General features: G+C 45.1%; 3 protein-coding genes across 6 annotated transcripts; 2 read left to right on the top strand and 1 right to left on the bottom strand.

Moving 5' to 3' along the window:
* Nucleotides 1-122: 122 nt before the first annotated feature.
* Nucleotides 123-9937, top strand: foxo3a (forkhead box O3A). Its single transcript, XM_061697015.1, has 2 exons — nt 123-1065; nt 4255-9937. The coding sequence occupies exons 1-2, from the start codon at nt 547-549 to the stop codon at nt 5440-5442; spliced, it is 1707 nt and encodes a 568-aa protein (XP_061552999.1). The 5' UTR covers nt 123-546; the 3' UTR covers nt 5443-9937.
* Nucleotides 9938-10283: 346 nt separating this feature from the next.
* zbtb24 (zinc finger and BTB domain containing 24) lies at nt 10284-15944 on the bottom strand. 3 transcript variants are annotated; one of them, XM_061695802.1, is made up of 9 exons: nt 15923-15944; nt 14422-15143; nt 14011-14178; nt 13847-13930; nt 13629-13712; nt 12593-12674; nt 12158-12380; nt 11142-11584; nt 10284-10949 (listed from the first exon to the last, which is right to left on the bottom strand). In XM_061695802.1, the coding sequence occupies exons 2-8, from the start codon at nt 15125-15127 to the stop codon at nt 11180-11182; spliced, it is 1752 nt and encodes a 583-aa protein (XP_061551786.1). In that variant the 5' UTR covers nt 15128-15143; nt 15923-15944; the 3' UTR covers nt 10284-10949; nt 11142-11179. The 3 variants fall into 3 exon arrangements, with proteins under 3 accessions (XP_061551786.1, XP_061551784.1, XP_061551785.1); XM_061695800.1 differs by having other exon boundaries at nt 10284-11584; XM_061695801.1 differs by lacking the exon at nt 15923-15944 and adding an exon at nt 15814-15887 and having other exon boundaries at nt 10284-11584.
* Nucleotides 15945-15976: 32 nt separating this feature from the next.
* Nucleotides 15977-19427, top strand: ddo (D-aspartate oxidase). 2 transcript variants are annotated; one of them, XM_061695804.1, is made up of 6 exons: nt 15977-16022; nt 16129-16307; nt 16754-16932; nt 17280-17388; nt 17517-17693; nt 18690-19427. In XM_061695804.1, the coding sequence occupies exons 2-6, from the start codon at nt 16279-16281 to the stop codon at nt 19249-19251; spliced, it is 1056 nt and encodes a 351-aa protein (XP_061551788.1). In that variant the 5' UTR covers nt 15977-16022; nt 16129-16278; the 3' UTR covers nt 19252-19427. The 2 variants fall into 2 exon arrangements, with proteins under 2 accessions (XP_061551788.1, XP_061551787.1); XM_061695803.1 differs by having other exon boundaries at nt 15988-16307.
* Nucleotides 19428-19519: the final 92 nt, after the last annotated feature.

The raw sequence follows: 19519 nt of genomic DNA, 5'->3' as shown, positions 1-19519 counted from the left end.
AAACGTTGGCCTGCCCTTTAAAAAGGGACACCTGACTTTTTTTGAGCATGATGTGCACCCTGCTGGGCATCCCCACGGGGAGCCAGCGAGTGACGTCACTGCCCCACACTGTCGCTTTTTATTTCTCGGAGCAGCGCGGCGGAGAAGGACGAGGAAGAAGAGGAGGCGCAGCAGGAGGATTGTGTCGCTTAATGAACGTTTTGCATGTGCAAACATCACCGTGGAGGTGAAGTGCTGCTGAGTCGGCAGCCGCATTTCTGCAGGAGGAGGTGCAACGATGAAGATGCACAAGAAAGTCGCGCGAGGAAATGGTCAAAATGGCAGCGGAGTGACGTGTTAAATGCTTCTCGGCGCTTGCAGAGGAACGCCAAGCCGAGATCACCCCCCTTCCTCTCCGGGGCCACGAGGAAAAGCCACCGAGATAATGTCTACTTAACATGCATTCCAGCAAATAGACGGCACCCGAGCCCCCGCCACTCCTCCGCCCCACACATTGATGGAATGCGACCCGAGTGACTTCCAGACCCACTCATCGCCCACCGTGACATGGCCGAGGCCAGCGAGCCGAACGTGGAGATCGACCCGGACTTCGAGCCCCAGAAGCGGCCGCGCTCTTGCACTTGGCCGCTGCCCCGTCCGGAGCTCGGCGCTGCGGGTAAACCCGGGGCGAACGACGCTGATGTCATCCCCGAAGAAGATGATGACGACGAGGAGGGAGGAGGGGGAGGTGAACCCCGGGAGACCACCGGGGCTCTCACGCCGAGCTCACTCACTCCCTCCGGCCTCCAGCTCGCTTCGCAGCCCCGCAGCGAGGAGGCCGCGGACGGCTCGCCGTCCTCGGCTCAACTGGCGACGGCAGCGGCCGCCCCAGCATCGCAACAGCTGCGGAAGTCGTCGGCCCGCCGGAACGCCTGGGGCAACTACTCGTACGCGGACCTCATCACGCAGGCCATCGAGTCGTCGCCCGAGAAGAGGCTCACCTTGTCGCAGATCTACGATTGGATGGTCCGCTCCGTGCCCTACTTCAAGGACAAGGGAGACAGCAACAGCTCGGCCGGATGGAAGGTGAGCCTGGTCCGGGCGTTATCGCGGCGCACACCTGCAACACCGCCACCTTGATAGTGCATGAGAAATGTTGCCAAATATATGTAGAACTAAAATGTGGAGGAGGGAACAAGTGAAGCGTTGTCGCAAAGTATTCACAGTGCTTCACACCCCCCCACCCCTCATTTTCTTATGTTAAGCCTTATTGCTAAACTGATTAAATTTGAATTGAAACTAATTTCCCCATCAAAATTCTACACACAACACGCCATATTGACAACATTCAGGATTTTGTTTATGCAAATTTATTTAAAAAAAACACAACTTAACGCGGGTGGAAAAATGTGAAGTGTTATACTTTTTCTGCATTTTGTGTTTGTTGTATTCCAAAATTGATTTAATGGCTTTTCTCTCTCAAAGTTCTACACACAACCCTCCATCCATCCAATTCCCTTACCGCTTACTATTAGCCAATTCCAACGAAGTTGGGATGTTGTGTAAAACAAATAAAAACAGAATACAATGATTTGCAAATCCTTTTCAACTTATATTCTGTTGAATACACGACAAAGATATATTTAATGTTCAAATGGAAAAAAATATATATATTTTTTTTTTGGTGGGGGGGGGGGGCAGGGCAAATATTCTCTCTTTGAATTTGATTTGAGAAAAAAACTATTTGGAACATTTGACAGGTGAACGGGATAATTGGAACAAGGTGACTGTTATGATTGGGTATAAAAGGAGCATCCCTGAATGGCGCAGTCGTTCACAAGCAAGGATGAGGCCCACCACTTTGTGAACAACTGTGTGAGCAAATTGTCCAACAGTTTAAGAAGAATGTTTCTCAACGTACAATTGCAAGAAATCACTCAAGTGGCACTGCATAAAAAAGCGGCATCATTGTGGAAAGAATATTGCCACGTGGGCTCAGGAACACTTCAGAAAACCATTGTCAGTTAACACAATTTGTCACTGCAGCTACAAATTCAAGTTAAAACTCTACTATGCAAAACAAAAGACATATCAAAAACACGCAGCTTCTCTGGGGCCGAGCTTGTCTGAGATGGACTGTCACAAAGTTGAAAAGTGTGCTTTGGTCTGATGAGTCTACATTTCAAATTGTTTTTGAAAATCATGGGCATAGTGTCCTCTGGGCTAAAGAGGAAAAAGGACCATCCGGATTGTTATCAGCGCAAAGTTTAAAAGCCCAAATGTGTGATGGTATGGGGTGTGTTAGTGCCCATGGCATGGGTAACTTACACATCTGTGTAGGCACCATTAATGCGGAAATGTACATACAGGTTTTGGAGCAACATATGCTGCCATCCAAGCAATGTCATTTTTAGGGACAGCCCTGCTTATTTCAGCAAGACAATGCCAAGCCACATTCTGCACATGGTACAACAACGTGTTCTTCGTAGTAAAAGAGTGTGAGTACTAGATTGGCCTGTCAGCAGTCCAGACCAGTCGCCCATTGAAAATATGTGCCGCATTATGAAGCACAAAATATGACAACAGAGACCCGGACTGTACAATATGTATTGTATTCTATTTTTTGTATTTACCTTTTACACAACATTCAAACATCATTGGAATTGGGATTTGTACTATATTACTTCTTTAATTTTTGTGGTTTGAAGCACGTACAGATTTGATAAAGTAGTATCAAATGACAAGCTATTTATATAGACTTTTTTTTATTAAAATACAAATACTTATTAGATTTTAATAGTTACAGATATTTTTCTTAATTACACATTTGGCTATTATACCTCAACCTCTAGTTTTGTGCATGAAAATTTCATCTACATTTAACATACATTGTAAGAGTATAAACATAAGCAGCCATGCACATACAGTGGGTACGGAAAGTATGCAGACCCCATTAAATTTTTCACTCTTTGTTATATTGCAGCCATTTGCTAGAATCATGAAAGTTAATTTTTCCCTCATTAATGTACACACAGCAGCCCACATTGACAGAAACAAACAGAATTGTTGACATTTTTGCAGTTTTATTAATGATTTTAGCAAATGGCTGCAATATAACAAAGAGTGAAACATTTAAGGGGGTCTGAATGCTTTCCGTACTCACTGTAAATAATCGTTAAATCTGCTTTATGGGACGATAAGAAATGATGATCAATTTTATCATTAGTGTAGTTATTTTTTTAATTTTATTTTTTTTCAATTCTTGGCATATTTTGTTAGCTACTGTGCTTTGTGTCAGTACAGGCAATGTGTTTATGGGATGTCTTTTTAATTGACATTTTAGTGTGTGTGACTGCTTCTAATTGAGGCAGTGTTTGTTTTGTAAACATATACAGCTTGCACAATGTCACATCACGGCACAGACAGTGTCCCGCTTCCCGATTGATGTTAAGGATTATAGCCCTGCCTGGAAAACCAATTCATCTGTCATGGAATCAAGTCTGATGAGAGCTTTGCAGGATTTGTGTATTTGTGCGCGTGCGTGGGACGAAATGGATTTGTAATCCTGCAGTGTGCATGCGGGACGCGGGTTGGCTCCTGGGAACCTTTTTTGGAGGAACGACTACACGGTCTAATTTCTTCGCGGCTTCTGCGATTTACAAACCACATCCCCGCGGACGCACATTACTTACACTAAAAACAGGGCTGCGAACAGAGAGGATTTGGGTTAGTTACCAAAGCAGTTCGTGTTGCCAACTTAACCATTTGGCTGCTATATTTTCCAAATTCTCTAGAAACAGTTTTTTTCCAAAAAGCAACTAATGACTTCCTGCTGAGAAACAGACAACATGAGCGGAATCATTTTTATATAATTTTCTGTATGACAAGAAAGGAGCCCGTGGAAGGAAATCGCGGCGTCATTCATGCTGAAGACATGGTGCCCATTTATACATTGCAAAAGCAGTGATTTAGCCACATGTTGGAATCTTTTGACCCGAGGTATGTGCTTCCAAGTTGCAAACAATTTGCAAAGATCGGCTTGTCTGACCTCGACAAAAGAAAAATCAACCCTTTTTTACAACAAAATCTATATTTTTCTTCAGAGAATATAGTCCTATTTTTTCAAGAATACAGTAAATCCCCCCCCCCCCCCAGCATAAAAGGTGTTGATTTCAATCTTTTATTTCAATTTTGTTTTTAATCCATTATTTTGTTTTGTTTTGAGGCTTTGTTTATGACTAGCGCTATACAAATATACTTGCCTTGCCTCCACAGAATTCCATCCGGCACAATCTGTCCCTGCATAGCCGCTTCGTGAAGGTCCAGAACGAAGGGACGGGGAAGAGTTCGTGGTGGATGGTCAACCCGGACGGCGGCAAAGGCGGCAAGGCGCCGCGTCGGCGCGCCGTCTCTATGGACAACAGCAAGTACATCAAAGGCGCTCGAGGCCGCGCCACCAAGAAGAAAGCCTCGCTGCAGGCCGCCCAGGAAGGCAGCTCTGAGAGCTCGTCCAGCCTTTCCAAGTGGACGGGCAGCCCCACGTCGCGCAGCAGCGACGAGCTGGACGCCTGGACCGACTTTCGCTCACGCACCAACTCCAACGCGAGCACGCTGAGCGGCCGCCTGTCACCCATCCTGGCCAACCTGGAACTGGACGAGGTGCCCGTGGACGACTCGCCGCTGTCCCCCATGCTGTACTCCAGCCCGAGCAGCGTGTCGCCGTCCGCGGGGCCCGCCGGCCTCACTGACCTGGCGGGCACCATGAACCTCAACGACGGGTTGTCTGACAACCTGATGGACGACCTGCTAAACAACATTGGCATGACGACGTCCCAGCAGCCTCCTCCCGCCGAGGACGAGGACGACGGCGACAAAGGCCAGGGGGGCGCCGTCTTCACCTTTGGCAGTCCTGTCGGCGGCTACGTCCCCAATCCGCTTTTCAGCCCGTCGTCCATCACCAGCCTGCGCCAGTCGCCCATGCAGACCATCCAGGAGAACAAGCAGACCACCTTCTCCTGTGCGGCACACCTGACCCTGCAGGATCTCCTCAGCCTGGACTCGGGCAACGTCCTGCTCACCCAGTCTGACCCGCTCATGTCGCAGGCCAGCACCGCCGTGGCCCTGCAGAACTCCCGCCGCAACACACTGCTTCTGCGCAAAGACCACGTCTCCCCCGCCAACCACGCCACCGTTCAGGCACAAAATCCGTCTGTTCCTGGTGGAAATGGCCTCAAGTCTCCCGGCAAGAGATCCCCAGCCTTGCCCGGCCAGGACCGCTTCCCCGCCGCTGACCTGGACCTGGAGGTGTTCAATGGCGCCCTGGAGTGTGACATGGACTCAATCATCCGCAACGAGCTGATGGAGGCCGACTGCCTGGACCTCAGCTTTGACGCCGCCCACAACGCCAACGTCACCCCGGGGGGCTTCAAGCAGACGTCGGCGCAGAGCTGGGTCCAGAGCTGAGGGGCTCAGAATGCGTCGGGAACGAGACTCCACTAGCGGGAAAAGAAAGCGTGTTCAAGTGTATTGATCGTATTATTTTCCCATCCTATTTAATTTGAGGTGTGACAATAAAGAAACAAGACTCAATGCGTTAAGCAGCAACAGATGTGTGAATGTGCACTGCACATCAAATCGACCAGCTAATTTGCCTGCTTCAGAGTTAAGTCTGACCTGGCTCCTATGTAATTTGAGGTGTGACAAAGAAACGAGACTATGATTCTTTTTTTACGACAACTGACCGCTATAACGTTAATCGCTTCAGTTTTCTTTCGTATGGTACAGTGCTGCTGTCTGGAGCCCCTTTCACACTGGCCACTGAAGCCGGATTTTCCGGTGTGTGAAAGGATGGAGGGGAGCGCCGTTGGAAGCGCTGAGGGTTGAAGTCAACCAGAGGTCGTATCGGAGACATAACAGAGGCTAGCGTGTGAAATGTAACACCTGAGACTCACAGCCCATGCCCCTTATGCGTTGAAAGCAATTGTCTGATCTCAATCGGAATCCAGCAGTTGTACACTAAGGACATAGCGAGTTCTGTTTGAAACTCTGCCAATAAGGCCGCTGATGCGCCAATTTACCAGGAATAAATTGTGAAAGGCTCAGTGTGTTGAAAGCAGTTGTCACTGTCCCAGTCGCTAGCCATATACCAAATTATCTGCCTTGGAGAAGCCACAACAGTTTCCAGCTTTCTGGTGGTATTGTAGGAAAACCGCGACCCGAGACTCACTGCCTAAGCTCCTTTGCGTCGAAAGCAATTATTGCTGTCAAAGATGCTACCCACGCAGCTAATCATCTGACTGCGAAGCTGCAAAAGCTGCGTGGACATACACTATGTGGACACGGCCAGTTTGAAAGGCACAGGCAGATAAATAGAGGCTCCGCCATTAACGGCTCTGATGCGGCAATTCACAAGGAAGGCAGTGTGAAAGGGGCTACAGGTTATTCAAGCTGGATTTTTCCAGCTCATTGTCCTGTGTGTTAAGGTACCGATGAAGGAGGAGTTGAAGTCCAATCCAAGTAAATTTTGCTCTTCAGCGAGTTCTGTCTGCAAGGCGAAGGCTCTACCATTTACACTACTGGGGTGCTGGTTTACTGTATATAAGCCAGTTTTTCTCGCTGCTTTTTCCCCAATCGCTGCCCTGTAAGTAAGGTACCGACGTGGGATGAAGGGGGTTGAAGTTGACCCGAGTATTAGCCTGCTTCCAAGGCAATATTGGAAGCGAAACGCCAACCGCCAATGCCGCTAACGCAGCAGTTTGCCAGGAACGCTTCAACCAACCTGGAATTAAGCCAATACGATAGCAGAACACCAATCGGTGCAGCGTTGTCAGCGTGGCTGCAGCAGTCTTGTTTCTTTACTGTCACAGTCTTGTTTCTTTACGGTATTGTTCTCTGAAGTCTTTACACGCACACACACAAAAACATCAAATGAACCTGAGTGATTTGTACAACAGTATCATACTGGAACAGGAACAAAAAAGTTGCGTTTGTCTCAGGGAAGATTATTACGTTTTCTCGCGTCGACATTTTTGCCAAACCAGGACCGAGACCCCGTTTACACAGAAAATAAATAAATAAAGGAGGATACTTGACATCTTTTTATTTATTTTTTTTGTCTTCGATGAGAGAAAAGTTGATGCACCCCAAATATCAACATGTACAGCTAATACATGAAACGAGCGGTCACATTGTGTGCTTTATTTCTACGTGTTTTTTGGGGGGTTTGTTTGTGATTATTAGCAACATCATTGTGAAGTTGGAAGGTACGTCGCCCGACACTATGGTGTCTGCCCCGTGGACCGCGGCCGTAACCATCGTCCACTTCAGCGGAATATTGTTCGACGCGCTCGCCGATGTGCGACGTTTAGCGTTAGTAACGCGGTTAGCGCATTGTAGATTGCATTTACTCCACAATTGAGATTTCTGTCGCCCCGCCCCCTTGTCCCCACCTTGCCAACAACTTCACGCCGCAATCAATCAAGTGCCCATAGAGATCCCATTACATTATCACTGGTGAATGCAGCATTTCATCACCCAGCCACCGAATTACAGTCGTCAATTAATGTAGCGGTGTGGCGCATAACGTGGCCAAACACAAATACACCCTCAGTCACCCTTACGTCCACAACGTTGTTTACCAAACAACATAAACATTACAGCATTATCAGAAGCTAATGCTGCTAACACCGCAGCTCTGCTTACCTTTGGCTTAGACACGATGGCGTTCGGCCAAAGTGGTCCACTGGAACTTTGGCCGGACGATCCCATTCTTTAAGGAAATCTATGTGGGGTGGTAACTGCTCATTTCTGCCCCATTGTAATGTCACAGTGGGGCAGGAATGCACATTTTCAAAAATAGATAACTAAAGATGGACTTTTTACAAACATGAATAAAATAAACTGTGCCCACTTTTAAGCTACGTAAAAAATGACTCTCGATACGATACAATTACGATTCACGTACAATTAAGATGCAATACGATGCGAGACCGTTCCTCGTTTACACACAAAAAGGATGCAATAATTTAGTCAAATGTTTGTCATGATGCTATACCAAACACTCCAAGTTAGATGCGATTTGACGTACCAGGGTTTTTCCGAGACCGTTTTGTTTGGATGCAAAATTTGGTCGTTGATCTGAGATGAAACGATTTTAAGTGACTGCCGCATTGATCGCTAGTGGTTAATCTACAACAATTATCATGACAATGCGTATGGATTATTTTGGATTTCCATAATGAAGCCACACGATAATGTATAGGAACTACAGCAAAAGCTCAGAGGTACAGTGCTTAACAAACATTTTTGACCACACATTTTACCATTTTGAACAGAAAGCATTTTATTGCTTGTAATATCGTTTTTGCCACTTATTCCCCATGTTCAGTGCAGACCTCACTCTCGGACTTTTTTCATGCTGATTGACGGATTTATTCTCAGACTATTCTGACTTTCTTCTTTTGGTATTGCACCTTTATTCCCATCACATCATTAAGACCTACTATTCTCGTAAAAGCTTTATTCCACCCCCCCAATGTTAAATTCTTTTTTTTCTTGTAAAATTGCACCTTGACTGCCATAATATTACAACTATATTTTCGTGAAATTATGACTTACAACTTTTGGGTAATATCACACTTTTATTCCACTAATATGGTTAATTTTCCCACTTAATGCACAAATGTATTCCCGGAAAATTGCAACAAGATAAATTTTCACCCCCCCCCCCCCCTCCCCCATGTAATATGGCAGCTTTCTTCTATCACATTGGCTTTATTATTGTAATATTTCAACTTTTTTCCCTCAGAAAAAATGTCAACTTTTTCACGCAATTTTAACAATTTTTACTTTTTCCACGTTATTTGACAACTTTATTCGCAGCACTTTGTTCTTATGAATACGGCAACTTTTCCCATGTAAATTCATGTCATAATATTTAACCTTTATACCAGTTACTTTCCGACTTTCATGTTCACTTAAGACCAGTCTCATAAAAGTTGGACTTTATCAAATGTCATGTTTTTTTTTTAAATATACGATATTGCACCTTTATTCCCATAAATTTACGATTTTATCTTTGTAAAATGTTTTCCCACATGGATTTACAGTTTTATTCTTGTAATATTATAACAGCGTTGTCACATAAACTTTGTATGACTTTTCTTGCAATATTGAACTTTACATTGGGTACTGGTCTAATATGTCTGTTAAGCGCTGTACGTCGATCAATAACTCAGACATGGGTTTGGGTGAACTTCCTTCTGAACAATATGAGACATTTACTATATTTGTTTAATCCTGCGATGCTGCTTCCCATTTTGTCACTCGTGGAGAAAATCGCCAAAATAATGCGATGAGATGAATAGCCTACAGAGGACCGTTTGCAATATTTCCACTGTCGTTTTGGTGACTCTCGGTGCTATAAATAAGAAAATAGAAGGGTGCGGTGTTAGCGAGCCACCGCCCACACTTTTGATCAACACTATAGCAGGTGCTGTCACCGTGTGACAGGAGCCAGTATCTTCAGAGCCATTCGTTCATTCATTTGAAGACCACAGTATTTGAAAATATTGCCAAATGTTTCTGCGCGCACACAGCTAGAAATAGTGTCCATATAGTAGGAAGCAGAGCTATAATAAGGGCAATTTATTTTTTTAAAGAAGAGTTTTTTTTGGAAGACCAGGATGCATTTTTAAAATGTTTTATTTTGTGTTGATTTGTAGGTTAAAATCACCCCGTTCGTTCAAGCGCTCCCATTACAGTGTCCACCATTCATGTGACGCCTTCTGTTTTTTTAACCCTTTTCAAGTTTAGCGCCATTTCTAATGACAATATTTTGAGTGTAAATAATTTTTGTGCACTGCCATCCACCTGCTTTTCTTGCTGATACAAGAACAAAAAAGGTGGCGTTTGCCAGCTTCTCAAGAAATGGTGAATGTAAATAAAGCTTTGAGAGCCACTCTAGCAAATGTCTTTTGCGTGTGTGTAAAATTGAATTCCGCTTCCGGGTAGACCGGGTTGGCCGTGGGGTCTGTACCCGAGAGGACTTGCAACTGATCTCGAGGTTGAGCTGTGATTTAAAAAAAAAAAAAACTTTTTTTTTTTTTTTCTTAAACACATTTCAAGATGTAGCTTAGTTCGCCGTCGCCATGGTAGCGTTTCGGGGCGCGGGAGGACCGGGCAGTTAGGTGTTTGAATATTTTCAATGTTAAGTGTTGTGCTCAAGACCAAAGAGATTAAGACTTGCCCGATACCACAACTCGCTGAGTCGAGACCATAAAAATACATGAAAAGGTTGACCAGTTAAAGAGCAATCTCTCTTTAATTTTCTTTTCACTACATTTGACAGTTATATAACAATAAGAGTAAGCAGTGAATATGCTAACATTATCATCGATTGAAAAATGTCTGGTGTTAGTTACTCAGTTGTCTTTGGTGTCAGGTTAATGCGTTTAATATTTTTTTGTCGTGTGAAATGGACGGCAGCATTTGAAAGAAGCCGTACGTTTTCATGTGACTTGGAGAGCGTAACGCTCGTTTACAAGTGCTGCAGAGTGAAAAGAAAATAGCTAATTTAGTTGATTTGGCATAATTATGTGTTAATGTGTTAAATAAAAACAATTTAAGTAGGATTTCAAACCTCTTTCCAGAAATAATCATCTCAGAAAGACAAAATCAGATTAGCTGTGGTAGCTGACAGTTAACGTTAGCTTACCTGTGAGTTTGTTTTCTTCCGAGCTATCGGCAAAAGTTCGCCATCCCGCCGTTTCAGTGGGTTGAAGGCTGAAGAATTTACCACACCGCAGTGTTTTCTTTTCCATGTTGTTTTACATATCACATGGCGTTGGGCCTTAAGTGTCATATTCGTTTTCCCACAAATCAATGCTGAAGCACCCCAAAAATGAATCCCAGCACCCCAAAACCTCTGGTCATAGAATCGCCGCTGATTAGTCCTGCTGCAAACCAGGAAGCTGAAATTAAATGTTATTAAAAAACAGAACAAAAATACAACAGCATGGTGTCACTCTTTGAATGAACTTTATTTAAACCTCTGCCAACCTATTTTCGTTTCTACCACTTTTAGCTGGCTAATAAGCAAGTCATCCATTAAAAAAGTCAGATTTTTTTTTTTTTTGAACAAGTGTGGCACGTGTGTTGTTTACCGGTTCTGTGTGAGCTGCTGCGCTAAGCTAAATTCAGCTCAGCTCTGTAAGGGTGGCGGTCCGGCGGTGGTGTACAGGCAGGAGACGGCCCCGGCCTGGATCTGGAAGGTGTGTCCGTGGATGTGACGGCTGGAGATATGCTCGTCCGTCTGATTGATGGAGACGGGCTGGTTCGCGTGGACGTCCTGGCCGGGCGGTTGCGCCGCCCGCTGGCCGGGCCTGTGCGCCACGTGCAGGTGCTCCGCGGCCTCCTCGCTCAGGGTGATGACGTGCATGGGCTCGGCCCGCGGCGCGGCCTGAGCCTCCGGCGTGCCGAACGTCTGGATCTGAGGCATGACCATGCCGATCTCCTCCGCCTGACCCTCAACTAAGCTGATGTTGTCCTCAGTCACCAGAAGCTGGATCTCCTGCTCCGAGCCCGCTGCCAGCTCATATTTCTGGACCTGCGTGAAGGGTGAGTAACACACTACATTTACTTCACAAACTGGGCTCTATGCTGGCCATTTGTGTCCACCATTTCAGCTGTAATGTAATGATTGTTTGTGTCTTTTGTCTTGAAGTTTGTTCATTTCCAACGTCAACTCTTTCAATACAGTAGCATTTAAAATCTTCTCCTCCAATTGAAATGAATGGAAATGCCATTAATCCGTTCCAGCCCTCCCAATATTCATTTTTTGTAATGACACTCCAAAATATTGTGCTTTATAAAAACATATTGCACTTTATAAAAATATAATTTAGCTAGCTAGCTAGTTAGTTAGCGAGCTAGCTAGATAGATACTTTTAATTGAATATTTTGGGTAGTTTTTTCATTTTCTGTGTTAACGTTCAAATTGTGCATAATGTTACAGGGGCTTACAATAATAAAAATACTTTTAGAAATAAAACCTGTCTCGTTCTTTGATGAACAGTCAGTGTTAGTCATGATGGTGGTACTTGGAGAGCCAAGTGTTTTCTGAGGTGGTATTTCGTGTAAAACGTTTGCAAACCACTATTTTATATAATTGACTAGAAACCTGCAGGCCGCCGCCGCGTTGGTCCTCCGGCTGCGGTTGTGACACCTTCTCCTTGTTGTGGGTGTTGATGTGAGTCTTCAGGTTGTCGAGGCGCGTGAAGGAGAGGCCGCACGCCGAGCAGTTGAAGGGCTTCCTGCCCGAGTGGGAGGCCACGTGGCGGCGGTGGGCGCTGCCGTCCGAAAAGGACTTGTCGCACACGTTGCAGGTGTACGGCTTCTCGCCTCTGCGGGACCACACGGGACATTTTTCTATACTCGCGTACTCGGTACTGCGGGCGGAAAACTAAGGAAACCCCAAAGACCAACACCAAACGCATCACGAGGCTAAGGAGACTTGACAACAAACAACAGTGGAGGAGGACAAGGGGCCAGTTTTATGGCCAAGCGCTACCAACGGTACGTGGTTTTGCCGGTGGAAGTGAGTGGTGGTGCTCACCTGTGTATGCGGATGTGCGTCTGCAAGGTGCTCTTGACGGAAAAACACTTCCCGCAGATCTCGCACGTGAACGGCTTCTCACCTGCCACGACAATGTCGCAACCAGACCATTTAGGAGGAAATTGGACCCAAAATCGGGGCCAAACCTCTACCTCCCTACCCAATTTTATGTACAGTGGTGCCTTGACTTAAGAGTTTAATTCATTCCGTGACTACACTCGCATCTCAAATCATCTCTCCCCAGTGAAATGAATGGAAACACCATTAATACGTTCCGGCCCCCCAAAGCCACCGACTTCAATTTTTAAAAGAAATGTTTTTTAACAAGAAAAATAGCACTCTATGGTATTGTACTTTATAAAAACAGAAAGTAATGACAGAATTAAATAGAATTTAAAGAACTAAACATTTCGTGCCTCATGATTTAATGCATTTATTCAATTGGGATCGTCTATCTGGTGTGTGAGCTTCGGCCGCCGGGGGCAGTGTAATACGTACTTGATGAAACTTGATGAAACTCAGTTCCACCTAAGCTGAAGTAATATTAGTCGCTTTCGCGGTAGATAAAGAATACATGCCTGTAAGTATTCCTGTCTGCTCTGTCTGCATGTGTTGATAAAGCTCGTGTTCAAATACAAATTGTTTAAAGGTTTAGAACTGCCACCACATCGATGCTAGTTCCGTTAGCCTGTCTATGGTGTTTCCCATTATGTGTAAGTATTAAGCTAGTGGACTTTCATAAGAAAGTTATGTGGTTTGGTTAAATACACAACACGTGCAGGAACTCTCTTTGACTTAAGCAAGCACTTGGCCTCTTTTTTTTTTTTTGAAGACTCATTCTCTACGCTGCTTGTTATGAGGTTCGTTGCCACCATCGAGCACTCATAATTCATATTTCTGCTCTCAAGACAAAATATTATTGATTGTGTGTACAGTATCCATCCATCCATAGACTTCCCATAAAAATACCTCTCTGTGACATGTCACGTGATATCATGTGACATCACGTGTGGTGGTGATTGGTTGGGAGTTTTACCTGTGTGAGTGCGTAGGTGCTTTTTCAACTGGGCCGTATCCAAAAACTTGCGCTGACACTGAGCACACTCTGGAAGCGATTTGCCTATGATGAATACAGACATAACAATCAATAAAATACATCATTTAGTCTTTAAGCAGACACATTACATTGTAACACACTAAAGCTGGGCGATATGGTCTTTAAATAAAACGCACACACGCGCGCTTCCTTCTGACCTGTGTGGACTCTGTAATGACTTTTCAGCTGCCTCTTCTGAGTGAAGCTCTTTCCACATTTGTCACAGCAGAACGACTTGTTTTCTACAAACCAAAACGGCCATACCATTAGGCACACCCACACCTATGTATCTCATGGATGAGACGAAACCAAACTGGATTACCTTGGTGGAGGTTCATGTGTTCGAGCAGGCTGTGCTTGGTGGCGAGGGCTTTGGAGCACACGCTGCACACAAACGGCGTTTCTCCCGTGTGCTTGCGCTGGTGCACCAGCAGCGTGTGCTTCTGCGTGAATGCTGCGCCGCACACCTGGCAGGAAAATGGCTTCTCACCTGCGGAGGAGGCAATAACATCACTTCCTGTACGGTGACCCAAACGATGAGGTGTCGTTTGGCCCCCAGGCGGCCATGTCGTGCACGACAGAAGGAGCAGCACATTGTCCATTGTATTGAAGCAAAAAAATGGGGCTACAAAGTGTGGTTCCCTCCTAATTTTATAGAGTACATAACATATTTTTCTTAATAGTAACAAATTATAAAAATGGTTGTTGTTTTTTTGGAGAGGCGGGAGGTCACCTGCGTGCGTGCGTTGGTGGATCTTCAGGAAGAGATGGTTTTTGAACCCCTTGCCGCAGTCGGGGCACCTGGCCTCAGTTTCGCAGTACTTCCTCTTCCTGCCCCTCCTTGCCAGCTCTCCTCCTTCCCCTCCTCCAGCTGACACGTCTCCGCCCACCTTATAGGCATCATACTTGACAGGCGGCGTGATCTTGCGTCTTTCCGAGCGACCGGGCTGCCCTCCTCCTTCTCCGTCCTGAGCTACTCCCCGCCGCTCTTCGGCTTGGTCTTCACACGAGGGACTCTTCTTCCTCCGCTTCCTGACGAGCAGGCTCTTCTTGGCCCGCCCTCTCTTGCGTCGCCGCGTGTTCTGCAGCGCCCCCACGAGGTCGCCCACCTGCAGCAGCCGAGCGGCGGCTAGGAGCTGCTCGCCGGCGCCCTCCTCGACACACACTCGGGCGCTGTAGATGAACTCCAGCACCTTCCCGCACGTGGCCGCCGCCACGCCGTCCAGCCGGTAGGTGGCTCTGCCCTCGCCGTCAACGTCATCGGTGGTGAAGAGCTGCGAGAAGTAGTCGCTGCTCGCCGCCAGCAGGGCCTTGTGCGCCCGGAAGCGCTCGCCCTCCGCTAGCAGGGTGATGTCACACAGCACGTCGCGCTTCCTGAGGCGTGCCAATTTGCTGAGGATGCTCGTCTTGTGCGAGGAAGACGAGGCCGTCAGTGTCATCTTCCTCAACGGACCGCTGGTAAATAGAATAAAAACACATCAGTGGGGCATGCCTTCATTGACTATTATCTTAAATAAAACATTGCTATGTTGTATGATGCCTTTAAGGGGTGTGGCCAAGTGAGTGACATCCAGAGCTGAAGTTGGATTGTCCCAACTGGGCCGGTTAGGCCTGGTACACACACACAAAGATAATTGGACTGTTTTCGTCACGATTTTCTCTTTTACGTCATATATGTCAAGATGTTATTTTTTTTAAAATAAGAAACTGTTCATAAGTTATTTTGCACAAAACACAATTTGTAGCAAATAGATTTCTCCTCATTTCAATGTTCGTTGCCCGAAACAATTGCAGTTTCAAATGCTCGTAAATTAGTTCCACGGAACATTACAACGTTTTTGAAGTTGTTTTAATTACTTTTTTTAAATTTATCAGTACACAACTATTTGGATGAGGATTTGACTCTCGCACATTTATTTTAAACCAAGAACAATTGAAAAAAAATTATAACAAAAGCATTTTTATCAGTCATGAATGTTGACAACCTCCCCCAAAGGTGTTTGCAGCTCAAAAAGCCAACGTACAACGTTTCAGGTTAGCAAAGAAAACAAAAAACATACAGCGCCTTTAACAAAACGCCCATTTGTTCTGTATGAGCAAAACACCGTTGAAAAGAAAAACTCACTTAAGTAAAAGCGTAAAATGACCAAAGCTTGGCAACACATTTGTTTGAGAAAGCCCGTTGCGTTTTCAGTGGACTAATTTAAAGCGATAGTGAGCTGTTAGGACCTTACCGTGTTCGTGCTAACCGGAAGAAGTCTGTCTAAAGAGTTCTCGCGAGACATACGCTCCTGACGAGACTTCTGAATGAGCTGATCTAAATGCATAGTGGATGTAAGCATATAAGTGCTATTTAGTTATTTATAGTTATTTATAGATTCATCGCTTGTTTGACCCTTGCGCCAGGGGTATGTTTTTAATCGCTATTAAAACTTTACAGAAGCAATAAACATCGTTAGTTCGACGGTGGAAGTCAACACTGAGCAGAAAAGCAGGTCGTTTGTGTGCGTGGAAGTGAACCCTGTACCAGTGGTATGTTTTCAATCGCTATTAAAACTTTACAGAACCAATAAACATCGTTAGTTCGACAATGGAGGTCAACACCGAGCAGAAAAGCAGGTCAGTTATGTGCGTGGAAGTGTTTTTAATATCTTCCCTCGCGTTGTTGTTAAAGTTCGTCCGTGTCTCGCACCTGCATGAGCCAGGGTACATGTATGATAATTGCCATAACAACAAAAGTCAAGAACGTGAAATGCGAGCAACACACAACGAGCAATCATAAACATAGCAAATACAAATGTGGAAAATGAATGCCTCTCAATTACACATGCTTTTTTTGTAATAGTAATAATAGTTAATAATAATAATTATCATTATTATTATTATTATTATTATTGTAATGGTAATAATAGTCATAGTAATAATAATAGTAATTGTCACATCAAAAAAAACTTTTAATGGCCCTTTTATCTACTGGACCTTTATGGCACCGATTCCACCATATTAGTTGCTTACCTTGCAGGGACTTTTGCTCGATCTCTCATTCCCGTTCTTCTGTGTTCCAGGATAACAGGAGCGAAGGTGAAGGTCGCAGTGGTGGGCGCGGGCGTGGTGGGCTTCTCCACGGCCGTGCGCGTGGCCGAGGCTCTCCCCCGCTGCTCCGTCACCCTGCTGGCCGACAAGTTCAGCCCGGACACCACCAGCGACGGGGCCGCCGGGATCCTGTTTGCGGGACAGTTTCCAGGTGGGAACACCAGTCAGCGCAATCTGAATGATGCGGCATATTAAACAGTGGGCTGCGAAAGGAGGCAGGAGTTGTGTAAAATATATCAGTGGTGCCTTGAGATATGAGTTTAATTTTTTCCGTAACCCTAGCTTGCAACTCAAAACATCTTTGCCCATTGAACTGAATGGAAATGCAATGAATCCGCTCCAGCCTCCCTGACAAAAAAAACAAAAACACACACACACTATTTTTAAGAAGAACCCAGGTTAGGTTAATGCGGACCAGAACCCCCCCTTTCGCGGGGGGGTTCTGGTCCGCATTAACCGCGAAAAACGAGGGAACACTGTACTTCTTTTTGCAAAGAGATATTCCTTTGGAACGCCAAAGACGCTGGTTCCAGGACAGTTTTGACCACCTCCTGGCTATCGCTAAGTCCCAACACGCACCCGAGGCCGGAGTCTTGCTCAGCTCTGGGTAACATTATACTTCATTTTTAAAGTTGTCAATGTCATAAAATCATTACCTGATTGATTTATGCTTTCGATGCTGACTGAGGTGATGTTTTGCACAACAACGTCATCTGTTCTTGTCGTCCCTTCCAGCTGTCAAATCTTCAAGGAGCCCCCGGCCGACAAGAGGCCCTACTGGTGGGATACGGTGTTTGGCTTTCGCTTCCTGAGCGAACGCGAGCTGCGTCACTTCCCCGAGCACACGTTTGGCCAGGCCTTCACCACCATCAAGTGTGAATGCTCCAGCTACCTGCCCTGGCTGCGCAACAGGTGTGCAGTGCTCGGCCACCATCGACCTCACATTTATGAGGTTCTCGGTTTGAATCTCCCCCCACATTCCAAAAACACAGATGCTAGCTTCAACGAAGACTCTAAATTAGCCAGTCCAGGGTTTACAACGCGTCACGTCCAAAGTTAGCTGGGTTAGGCTCCAGCTAACCCGCGACCCTCGTCAGGCCAGTGGTACAGATAAAGGATGGATGGATTTAAAAATAGTTCTGGTATCCAATTTGTACTTTTTTTTCAAGTCAGAACTAATATATTTTTTCCAGTATAAAACAAATAATGATAATGGGTCACAATATTTTTTCTTTCTACTGTTCTGATTTTTTTTATTTGACCTTTTTGAGTCATTTTTAAAATTTTACTAATTTTCCAATATTTTTCAATTACATTTTTTTTTCAGTCACAATGTTTTTTATTTTTCTTTCAAATCATAAGGACAAGTGCTAAAGAAAATGGATGTATTAAAAAAAAAAAACATTTCAGAATATTATTTTCCCCACATTTTCCAAAAAAAATTCTTTAATTTTTATCCTTATCCTATTTTGTTGGATTTTTTTAATTTAATAATTTTCATTGTTTTTTTCAATATTTTTATTTTATTCCTGTTGGTTGTTTTCGTAGTGTTTTCCTCATATCTTAATGAGGACAAGTGCTATGGAAAACAGATCGATTGATTTAAAAAAATCTTAAATTTTAAATGTCTTTTTTTTCAAATGTTTTCTCTATTTCCTGGTAGAAACTGTTTTTTCAGCATTTTTTTTTAAATGGGCTTTTTTGGGGGGGAATTCGTATTTTCTGTGGCTCAAATTAATTGTTTTATTTTATTGGTTGGACATATTTATTTTTTCCAATATTGTGTTTCACTTTTCTTGTCAGAACTAGATTCAAATTGTAAATTGTTTCTTATTTTCTAACGACAAGGGCTATACAGAAAAGATGTATGGATAGTTCCCAATAGTTTCAAGTTGTGTTTGTTTCCAGATTCACAAAAGCCGGCGGTAAAGTGGCGCAGAGGAAAGTGTCCAGTTTTGAGGAGTTGAGCCCGGACTACGACGTCATCGTCAACTGCTCAGGCCTGGGATCCAAGGAGCTGGCGAGAGACGACGGGGTGTACCCGGTCCGGGGCCAGGTCCTGAAGGTGGACGCCCCCTGGCTGCAGCACTTCATCCGCGACGGGGACGGGAAGACGTACATTTATCCCGGCTCCCGCTATGTCACTCTGGGCGGCACCCGGCAAGACGGAGATTGGCGCCTTGAGGCGGACCCCGGTGATACGGAGAACATCCTGGAGCGCTGCTTCCGGCTGGAGCCGTCCCTGCGTCGGGGGAGAGTTCTGGGGGAGTGGGTCGGGCTGAGGCCCGGCAGGAGGAACCCCAGAGTGGAGAGTGAGGCGACCCGATTGGGCGGCGGCCACGGGGCGCATGTGGTGCACAACTATGGCCACGGAGGCTGGGGCGTCTCCCTAGCCTGGGGGACGGCGGTGGACGCCGCCAGGCTGGTGAGGCGGTGCCTTCAGGAAACGCATCCGCATGCTAAACTGTGATCTTCTACTGCCTTTAAACGCATCATCACTGACTAACCAACTAAATCAGAATTGTGTATTATTTTTCACTTTATAAGCAAATTTCTCTCTGGGAAGTCACAAAAACCTATATATATATATATATATATATATATATATATATGTATATATAGTTTAGTTTCCCTAGTTTCCCTATGTTTCCCTATAGCTAATAATAATTAAAAAAAATATTGAGATTGACTATCTTTGTATTTTTTGTCAAATAGTAAATTTGAAAATGCATGGATAA

The sequence above is a fragment of the Phycodurus eques genome, chromosome 14 (assembly GCF_024500275.1).
Source record: "Phycodurus eques isolate BA_2022a chromosome 14, UOR_Pequ_1.1, whole genome shotgun sequence".
NCBI lineage: Eukaryota > Metazoa > Chordata > Actinopteri > Syngnathiformes > Syngnathidae > Phycodurus > Phycodurus eques.
The sequence above is the reverse complement of the archived record's forward strand: the minus strand, read 5'-3'. Positions and strand labels throughout refer to the sequence as shown.